The sequence below is a fragment of the Falco biarmicus genome, chromosome W (assembly GCF_023638135.1).
Source record: "Falco biarmicus isolate bFalBia1 chromosome W, bFalBia1.pri, whole genome shotgun sequence".
Classification (NCBI taxonomy): Eukaryota; Metazoa; Chordata; class Aves; order Falconiformes; family Falconidae; genus Falco; species Falco biarmicus.
In genome coordinates this window covers 6,445,789-6,456,502 of record NC_079310.1, presented here as the reverse complement: position 1 = coordinate 6,456,502, position 10,714 = coordinate 6,445,789, and the positions used below count along the sequence as shown (strand labels likewise).

Here is a 10,714-nt window from a genome sequence, read left to right as displayed (position 1 = left end):
CTAAGTCTTCAGAACTCTGTGCACCACCTGTCAATGCCTTTTTTGGGATTGCCTTTCTGCATGCCAAAAGTTCAAAAGAGTTGTTACACCAAGTCTCCTTCCAAAAAAGAAAAAAAAATATTCTAGTTCACCTCTAACAAGGTCCACTCTGCTGTAGCAAACAGGACAGCTGTAGAGTCTGTCAAACTGGGCAAAGCCATTTTGCCTGGCACCAGGAATCAACCTGGGATGTTGGGGCAGTGAGGTCAGGGTGTCATCTGTTTGGCTCAGTGAAATTCTTTACACATAAATAAGGTCTTAATTATGCACTGGTACTACAGCAGCAGCTGAACAGAGGTGAATGCATTCTCAGTAGTTAAAAAGGCCTGGTGCAGAGCTCTCCTGAGGCAGTGTGGTTCACTACCTTCCTCTTCCCCTGCAGTCAGTGGAAGGGCAGTGGCTGTTTGCCTCTTACGATGAGACCAACACATGGGATGGGGCAGCCTCACTGCAGGCACTGACCAGGGAGCAAGCTGCCATCTCCACCGTGCTCTGCCCCAGGTCCAGGGAGGACTGAGTACTACCTTCTTATAAGGTAACATAGTGAGACTTCAGTATCAGCCAGACACAGAACAGATTATTTTTAAGGCAAGCAAAGGACAACTTGAAGTTAAGTGGCATTGTGCTTATTCCCACCCCTCCCCTGAACAACCCCACATGCTTGACCTGTGCTGGTCTCATCTTCCTACAGCCCATAGTGCTATCACACCCATGGTAACTCCTAAACTAGATGCCAGTTTGTTCTTGGCAAGTCTGTTGCCAACAGCCTGATGGGCAGTTAGCATGGTTATCTTCTCAACTCCACTGGCAGGTAGACCAGAAGATCATTGCTGAGATCTAGATCTGTGAAGATCTCGTCCATAGTCCTGATTAATGGGAGCAGGACAAGAAACACAGCATGCAACAGGTCAAAGTAAGGTTAAATGCACAAACCAGGCTCCTTGGGGAAGGGAGAATGTAGTTTTAGTTACTCTAGGTCTAGGACCACAGTCCATCAATTGCTCCTCAGTTTCTTGTATCTGATCCAAGATGTTTTGTCCTGAAGAGCCAGTTGCTTTAAGTGCTACTGAGCTGGATTTTTGCCAAAGCATCTTGCCATCTGTGTGGTCTTCATGTATCTAGGTTGCTCAGTTGTGAGTCTTCAGAGAATTCTTCAGAGCAAATTTGAGATGGACCTGGGAAAAGCAGAGAGGGGGAAAAATAATCTAGTTAAATGCAGAAGATGAGTAATAAAGAATTCCTAAGAAACTCTCTGGGACACTAAGAACAGGTTTAGACAGTACAGGTTGGTATTTTATTTTGTCAAAGCAGCACTTTGCCCAGTAGCTACTAGATGAGAGCCTGAAGCAGGCATTATGCATGCAAGCAGGCTGCAAACAGAAACTACAGGTCTTTATGCTAGACTCTGCCTGTTCAGATCCATTCAGGGTGGACAGATGTTAGTAGACTCAATCTCCAAGTAGGGAACTGTAACCTTCCAGGGACTTGGCAGGAACGGAGAGCTGAGCAGCAAGTAATTGCTTGTGCTCTCTGGGAGGAAGGACAGTTTCCTAGAAACCAGAGTGTGTTGGAGCTCAGCTCTGCTCCTCTGCCTCATGCAAAAGCTGTACTACTGTGAGTAAGCAGGAAGAACACATCTGCCAGCAATTCTGTTTTATGGGGGTTACAGAGTAGCATATCAAAACAGCCTTTTTATTGTACCTGCAGGAATGTTGACTTGATCTTTCAAGCCTTGTGGCAGAGCAACAAGTTTTTGCACAGGGTTTTCATTCACAGAATTGTTTGCTACTGTTTGTAGCACAGCTTGCTGGTTTCTGCCAAGCCTGGAACAGTATCAGCTCGCATTTCTGAGTCTCAGCTCTGCAGCCCAAGAGGGTTGTGCAAAGCATGACTTCCACAGGGCTTTGCTAGCCCTAACAAGCACTTCCTCTCCAGATTAGAGGTGACAAAGCTTTAAGTTTACAAACTGAAATTTAAGAGAGGTCAGAAGGCTGGGCTCCATCTGAAGGAGACTATAATTTAGTCAAACGAACAGGGGTTCATTCAAAAGATGACTAGAGGCAGTCTGAAGCAATCAAACTGTCACTGCTGGGACCTGACTTACTGGAAGTCATCTCTGAGGACTGATCCTCAGCATCTGGAAAGTCCCCCCAGAGGTTAAGCAGGGCTGAGATGCTCTGGCAACAGCTGAGTTTGCTCTCTCCTGATCCAGAAGAGATTAGCACAGCCAAAGATGAAGTGTCAAGAGTCAGTCCTGTAACACCACGGCAAGTCCTCAGTGGTGCCTTACTCATGCAGTTTGAGCTCAAATTTTAATCAAGGCATTTCTTGGCAGCTCAAGGTCTCCTACCAGGCTGAAACGGTCTTTAAGGCAACCCCCTGCACTCCTAGCTTTCCCCTCTTTTACAGGGCAGTTAATAGATGCCTCTAATTAGCTCTCCTCTATTGCACAGATCTTGGGTATTGGTAGCACCCACCATGACAGCAAGCAGACAGGCTCTTTAGGCCCAAGGACTGTGTTACATTCTTACTACCAAGTTGGTGTAAAGGTACAAGATGACAAACCAAGATCAGAAATGATGATAACATCACCTAGTTAGTGATAGTTAAGGGGCATATGTGAAAATTCAGTCTAATAGCTGGGGATCTAGAGTAGAATTATTCTTTTTTTGAAAGAAAGAGAGGTTCCAGGAGTCTAAAGGAAAAAAAGAAAAGCTCCACTCATCCCAGCACAGCCACATGCATCAGACAGGATTTCTCTTTGCTGACTTTTCCCTACCTTTTTCGCCATTCCTCTGTGCACTTCACAAACCAGAGCTCTTTGCCAGGAGTTATACTGGTTAGCTGGGAAACCTCCACACAGAAAGCAAACCTAGGGGGAGGAATGAGAAGTCAAGAGGAGGTGCCTGTTGTCTCAGTGATTAACAAATAACATGTGAGATGGATTGCAGCTAATTCTAGGACAAGTTCTTTGATTTGACATCCCTCCTGTGGAGCATCTTGATATGCCATTAGCCTGTTGAATGGCAGTTTCATTTCCTGCTTTAATATTTTATTTGGGGACCCTTGCTTCTACTATCCCTATGTTTCATAGATTGTAGAAACCAGGATGCACAATACCTTAGAGATGATAGGTGATGCTTATTTAAAGCTCTGAGAAATGTGGGAAATTGTCAACATCAACTGTTGTTCTTTGACAGATCTGGGTTATGTTCAGAACAAGATTAAAACAAGATTTGGGAGTGCAGTACTACGTGCTTGGCACCTTTACCTCTTGTTGGTTGCTCAGGTAGCTTTCCAGTTAGAGATCTCAGAGGAGCACTACAGTGTTTAAGGAATTGGTGCCACCCTGTTACCGGTTGCAGTTTTAGGTCTAGCTGGTTGTGCCAAATCAGCACATTATGGCTGTAAATAGCCATACTTCTCTATGCTTCAGTATTTTTGGTGCAGTCAGTACTTTAACCCTTCAGGTGTGACCTAAACCATCTTGCAGTAGGCTAATTTAGTCCCCAAGGGCAGAAAAGACAGTGTCACAGTATTTAAATAAAGCAAAAGAATGCCCCAGATCTGACCTGCAGTGCCTGGTTTTGCTTAAAGCCTAGTTCACAACCTCACACTGGCATGTAACCCGCTCTGCTACACCATGGGGGAGCATTAGCTGGCAACACTAAAACCAAAAGACAGCTCAGGATACCAACTAAGTTCAAAACCCCAGCTTCATTTGCTAGATTCTGAATATTTCTCCTTTTGATTGAAGTTTTGAGCCAGCTCACATGCAGTCTAATGCAATTATTACCTCTGTTGCGTTTCCCCAGATTTCACGCGTATACGTCTGATATGCAGTTCCTGGGAAGACTTGGCAGGCCAATACCAGTAGCTCTTCAGCTCCTTCCATAGATCGTACCATGAATGAGATGTTCCCTCCCAGGTGAGCTTTATTTTTAGCAGTTCACCTATTTCTTCAGTATAGACCAGGAAGGTGTTAGTAGCGTTTAGGCCAATTTGATCAAGCCTGAAAGACAAGTAGAGACTCAGCATTTCTTTGCTATAGAAGCATGCCAGATGCTCATTCATGCCATGCGAGAAGTTAAACAGAGCCCTCGGAAGCTTATCAAGTGTTCCACATCCAACTCACCAGTTAATTACTGATTACACTAAAGAAAGTGAGCTTAGATAGCTGGTTCAACACAATGCATCATGTATTTGGCTCAGCCATCCTTCTATAGCTTAGGGAGGAATGACATGCCTTGTGTTTTTTCTGGTAGAAGTTAAAGGAGGTCAACAATACCTCCAGAGAGATGGGTGCTTTCAGACTACATCCCAATGGTAGAGAGGAAAAGCAAAACAAAGTACTTCAACAATGAGCTGTGAAGGCTAATATGTAGAAGACCGGGCACATCAAATTGCTTTCTCAGCAATAAATTATAATTAAATTACTGGATGAAAAGTTTATTGAATGGTGATGAAGTGAGGCTGCTAGGCTTGGGCACAATGCTAATGTAACCAGAGGAAAAAGAATGATGCCACCTTATCTAGTCCAGTGGCCTTCTTAGGTACATACAACAGGCCAGGCAACTTACATTTCTAAAGAAACAGGCTTAGAGTCTCCATTGGTGCCATGAAGGGTGACTGAGAAAGTGGGATCAGTCTCTCCCAAGCTCATGTAGCTGAATATGTGCATTTTCATCTGATAATGGTAGACTGGAGAGAAAGAGGGAGAGCATAGATGGAACCAACTTTGTTGGGAGACAACATTGCTCAGCATCACTCTGTGAAACAGTGTTGTCTAGCAAAGGCTAGACCCTTCTTTATTGAGACATCATTGATCGCTTTTTCCTGCCCTTACTGATTACACAGTTGACATTTACACAACTACAGCAGGTCCACTCTGTAATGGAGGGGTGGAGGAGGGAGTTTAGTAGGAGGGCTCCTCAAACCTACTGTTCCAAGGTTGAGGTGGTCTGGCAGGTATGACATGTGAACTGCAGTCCTGCTCAAAAGGCTGCGTGTCCTTATGGCCCAAGCCCTGTTGATCCCACACGGATGAAGTAGCACAGTAATGCCACAGGACAGCAATGCAGCCAGCTAACAGTGAAAGACTAACGCCTGGTGCTGCGCTGCTTTGAGGTGGTGCTACTCTTCCACCTCTACATCTTTCCTGACATTGACTTTGGGAGCCTGCTCCTAGATGAGACTATGTTCTTTCTAAAGGGGAAAACATACCTTTGAACGGCATGTCAGCTCTTGTTTTTAGGTACATCTTGCTGGTTTTTTTGTTCCATGTCTTCCTGGTGTTGTAGCCAATGCTGTTGCAGTGGTTCTTCCGGCAGCTCAGGCAGATGCCCTTCTTGAAGCGACTGGAATCAGCACATTGAAATGCAAAGCTCTGTTTGTCTTGGTTCACGAGAGAGTCCACAAAGAGGTGCACAGACCGCTCATGCTCACATTTAACAACTTCACCAATTGCTAGAGAAGCAGAGTTGCAAGGGATACATTTTGTTTAAGCATTTGTCACCCTGGCAGTTGGTAAGATGTAGTAAGCTGTGCCTTTTTGTAGCCTGACATAAGCTGACCATGGCCAAACTTGAACATTTTTCTAACAGCAGCAATTAGAGTGGTTAGTGGAAGACACCTGAAGAGGGCTGTTCACTTATTCCCTACCATGAAGGGAGCTTTAAAGAGGATTCTAGACCCAGCATAAGATGACCATAGTTTATGATCAGGTGTTAGAGTGAACATGCTACTTCAGAATTAAAAGCAGGTCTAGCTTCTAGCAACTACCTCCAGTAGTACAGGCAGTTTAGAAGGAAAAAGTAGTTTTCTCTGCTCTTTTAAATCAGATCACCCCCCAGCATCAACCCAAGTCTATTCATGAGGAGTCTATGCTGACCAGAGGCAAAATAAGTAATGAGAACTTACTCCCATAGGCAATTGCTCCCAAGACATCACTTAAACCGCAGCCAGGCTGGAAGTCTCCCCCATTGGGGTAGATGTCAACATGGCCTACAGGCATCTGGATCCCAATGCTAACACCTAGTGTTTCCCTTGTGTAGGTGTGAAGGACATCCACAAAGTTAGCATCATCAGGGGAGAGGCGCTTACTGGGGTCCGCTCCTTCAAACATAGGACCAGCTGGATCCAAGCCTGGTGTTAGAGACAGTACGCAAGATGCCAAGTAAGAAATTGGGTTATTTCATACAGAATATAGCCAGGAACCTGCTGCTGGCAGCCCTCCCAACCAGGTGCTACACAGTCCCTGCCTCATTGCTGATACTGTCCCCCAGGATGTCTTCACCCATGGGCTCCTGAGGGAACAAATGGAGATGGTCCATAGCGCTTTTGGTGCAATAGAGCCCAGTTGTAGCACCAGTCTGCTCTACAGTGATGGCTTCAGATGGCTTGTTGGAAGTAATGAGTCTTTGCTAGGTCACAGTGAAGAGAGATTTCAAGAGGCAGCAGATGACTGAACACCAGAAGAGATCTAGTACCCCACAGAGACCCCTGGTAGCCAAAGCTGCCTTGGTGACATTTAGTCTCATTTTCAGACTGGACATATGGAGGGGGCAATACAAGTTTAAGCAGCAGCCTGGTAAACCCTGCATCTGAGATCCCATGGTGGCTTGGGGACATTCTGATAACTTCTGAGCCTGACACCCAACCTGAAGCTGAGCCGTTCCCAAACTTGACTGTTAGGTGATTTTCCTACTTAACTAGATAGAGATATTTATTGCTAGGCTCTGAGGAATTCTTACCACCAGTGCAGTGTTTAAATGCTGAATGCAACCCCTTGTACCATGCCTTAAGTTCTCACATGTTGGAATCAGCTTTCCTCTGGAGTCAGAAGCATTCTCTTCAAGATGTTTTCAGAATGAGGGGCCAGGATGGTTTTGGGGTTTTTTGACCAAATATCCATCCAATGCTGACAAATAGCACTCAATAGCTCTTGCTTCCACTAGTTTATGAGCTATAACTACAAAAACAGTATCACCCACAGGCTTAGGATCTGGATAGTGAAAGCTTGAGCTGGACTTGTTTTGAACTCACATTTAACTTTAATATACTCAAGACTGGGTTGTCCTCTGAGAGGTTTTTCATTGAACTCCCCTACATTTGGGGTTCAAAATTAAGGTGCTTTCTCCTGTGAGGAGACCTGTGCTCCCTGCTGCTGCCACAAGCAGGAAACTTGTAATTTCTGAGTGAGCAAGCCCAAAACAGCATCGCAGCAACACAGGAAGTGAGCCTTTTTGGGGAAACTCAGTGCTGCTAAGGAAAGGTAAAAGATTGTTTAAAAAGCCACTTGCCTGTAATTCTGCCTATTGTCCCATGGACGTGGTTACCAGCAAAGCCAGCAACATGGGCACCCAGGCTGTACCCAATCAGGTGGACGTTCTCAAGCTGGAAGAGTGGGTTCTCCTGCAAGAAGGAGGGAAAAAAGATAATTTGCCCCCTTCTTTTTCAGGGCAGCTAGCACCACTCCTATCTGCGGGGTAATTCTAAGAGGAGTGTGGAGGGAGGGGGCAGACAAGCATGCTTTGTTCTTTATTTCACCAAGACAAGTATAAGAGTTGAACGGTTTGGATGGCACTTGTGGTTTGCTCCCAAAGTGCCCAGCTTCCAACCCTGTTTATGATATTCTTTAAGCAGGATCTTCCTTCAGGGAGCTGCCAGCAGACCTCAGCGCTGGCCATGGACTCATGCGCCAAGTGTAGCACCGTGGACCTGCTCTTCCACCCTCTTGCCAAGCTAATGCTGATTTTGCATGCCCAACTCCAGAGTTTAGGTGGCTCAGACAGGACTCCTAAATTTGAAGTGCATTTTAGCATCACTGAGCCCAATGGGCTGCAAAGCAGCATCTCCAAGGACAGCGCAGAAGCGCTCATGCAAGGGCTGAGCACAGCACCTTAGCTATGAGCCATTGCCCCAGCAAGCCTGGGGATTGGGATTACACCAGAGCCTTCCCCACTCCACCAGCCTGGGAGCTGGGGCATACTCCATTCTCTTGTGCAACAGTCCCTCCCAGAGCGTTACAACAGAGACAGTTCTTAACTCACATTACCTGTAACCAATCAAGCAGCCTTGCTATGCTTCTTCCAGCAATCTCGGTGTTGTTCACAGCATCAGTGTAGAGCTGGTGGGCAAGCGAAAGCCAATCCGCTACAACCACATTGGCATCCTGCTCCTGCTCCTGAAGAGCAGACACCAGGCTGCCCAGCCAGGTTTCAAACATGCCGCTCATCTAGAAAGAGAAATGCAGGTGTTAGTTTCCAGCTCACAGGATCAAGATTACACATTCACAGTTAACTTATTTATATATCATTTACATATTCTGCTCCAGCTGTATGCTGCTCCTCTGCAAGCCCTGCTACTTCTCATCACTACACTAATGGTGTAAGAAAAACAGGTTTTGAGAGACTCTGGCAGTAGTCACCTTGCCTTTTAAGGCAGGAGGGAAGAGGCATTCACTACATGCCACCTTATTGCTCTTTTTCTCCAGTTCCAGAAACTCTGCTAGATTGTAAAACTCTTTTCCATCCCTGGCACTGCTGTTTGCCTAAGCCCTGGCTGAGCCAATAAGACCCCTTATGCCACATGCTCTGTCACATCAAATGCAGAATAAAGCCTGAGGGTGCCTGCCTGCCCTCTGCTTCTTGAGCCAGGGGACCAGGCAGCAGGAACGGAGGCAGCCACAACATCTGCAGGTGCACATCAAGCCTGGTGCCACCTTCCTGGCGGTGGGTTAGTTGGGTTCTGGGGCAAATCTCAAGTTGCCTTTTGTGATACAGCGAGTTGGGATTGTGGAGGGAGTTTTTTTGCTCCACAGAGCTCAGGTGCACCTCCTGGGAGGTCACAGCACTCAAAAGGTGAGAGGTTGTCCCTGATCCCATGTATTTTAGAGACGTGGGGCAGTTTTCTTTCTGGGAGCGGCCGGCTCAAGTGCTGAGCATTGCTCAGAGTTGCACAGGATCTACTCACCGTCCAGCCGTGAATGATGAGGAAGGTTTTAGCTGTCACGTTGAAGCCGCAGCCCTCCAGGCGCTGGCCTATTATGAGCGGGCAGCCGTCCTCCTCAGAGTCACGCGTGGAGCGGAGATGGAACCTCACCTGCGGCTTGGCCGTTGACACCCGCTCCCGCCCCTCCGCCAGCGGCTCCGCGATGGTGCCATCTGCACAAGCAGGGGGAGGAAGGGTCAGCAAAGCGCCCAGGCCGCAAAGGCCCCCACCGGCCTCCAGCCTCACCCAGCCCAGGAGAAAGAGAGCGAGCGAGAGAGAGAGAGCCACCCACCCCCCGTAGGAACCCGTCACGCGTGGGCCGGCGCTCATCCACCTCCTCCCGGCGGCACGGCCCCCGCCGCGCTGAAGCAGGTAACACCGGTGCAGAGGAGGAGGACAAGACTCCCCATGGCTGGGGCAACCAGCGGTGGCGCCGGCGGGCGGCGGGGCCCTTTAAGGACGCGTGCGGGGCGGTGCTCGTGGCCCGATGGGGCCGGGCCTGGTGGAGCCGGCCGGTAGCGCCGCTCTCATTGGTCACGCCTTCCATGACGTCAGCGAGAGGCTGCATGGGAGGGCGGGCTGGGCTCGCGTGGGGGCGGGCGGCGGGAGCGCGCCACGTGAGGAGTGCCGCGGGGGCCGGGGTGCCCGCGGGTGGGCGCGCGGCGGGGCACGGTGGGGGGCTGCGCCTGCTGCACGGGTGCCGCCGTGGGTTTGTGGCTTTAGGCTACGCCTGGGGGAGCCCTGGGCCTTTGCCACTCGGGATGCGCCGGGCGCCGTGGGCGCGAGGCGCTTCCCGAAGGGCATCACCTGGCTTGCTGCCTGGTGACTTCTGTAGTCGTATTAGTGATTCCGTCGTTGGTTTTGAATCCTCCGTTGTGAAAAAGTATCTGTTTATTCCTTTTTTTTATTATTACCTTTATTTTTGCCAGTTACAGGTCCATCACAAAATATTTCGGTTTATTCTGCTGCCATCTCAGTGCGTGCAGTGTGAAGGCAAGAGGTGATGCCATGGGACATGCAGCTTTCCTGGTCTCTCTTTATTCCCCTTCCTCGGTGCTCTGGCTCCTTCCCTTTCCCTCTAAACCTGCAGCAGAAAGCCAGGAGGAGGCACCAGGGCCTGCGGGGAGAAGGCAGGGAAAAGGTGCAGGGGAACGCCTGGCAGAGATGAGGAGGAAAAGATTGAGGCCTAAACCCAGTCAACAGCAAGGGAAAGAATGGGAAAGCAAGTACAGGAATTGCTTTAGCCCTCACTGATGGATACTGATGGAGATAATTGATCTGACTTTCCAGCAGCGCTTTCCCAGAGCTCTGAGTTCATTCCCTGCACCCCTCCAAGCCTTGCTCAACCTAGCCACCTCCCAACTCCATGTAGGTTGGCAGGTGGGCTAGATGGTCGTTGTAGGTCCCTTCCAACTGAAATATCCCATCCCATCCTATCCTATCCTATCCTATCCTATCCTATCCTATCCTATCCTAAAAGCTTTTCTGATAGTTCTTGTGTGTGCAGCAGGTTGTGGCTGGAAGTGCTACTTTCCTCCTTTTGGGGTTCATTCCCAGAATCTCTTCATTTCTGACTACATGTTCTGGGAGCTAGCCAAGCACCTCCTGTTTCAGGAGGCTGGAGATGATACTAACTAACTGCTGCTCCCCAGCGAGCCTGGGTTTGAGTGGAGTGTCCTGTAGG

The 10,714-nt window shown here is 48.4% G+C and overlaps 1 protein-coding gene across 1 annotated transcript; it reads right to left on the bottom strand.

Annotated features, from left to right (window-relative positions):
* Nucleotides 1–985: 985 nt before the first annotated feature.
* LIPG (lipase G, endothelial type) lies at nucleotides 986–9,488 on the bottom strand. Its single transcript, XM_056323518.1, has 10 exons — nucleotides 9,365–9,488; nucleotides 9,013–9,203; nucleotides 8,096–8,275; nucleotides 7,341–7,452; nucleotides 5,959–6,183; nucleotides 5,263–5,505; nucleotides 4,620–4,740; nucleotides 3,836–4,051; nucleotides 2,819–2,911; nucleotides 986–1,214 (listed from the first exon to the last, which is right to left on the bottom strand). The coding sequence occupies exons 1-10, from the start codon at nucleotides 9,438–9,440 to the stop codon at nucleotides 1,193–1,195; spliced, it is 1,479 nt and encodes a 492-aa protein (XP_056179493.1). The 5' UTR covers nucleotides 9,441–9,488; the 3' UTR covers nucleotides 986–1,192.
* Between the last annotated feature and the right edge of the window lie 1,226 nt (nucleotides 9,489–10,714).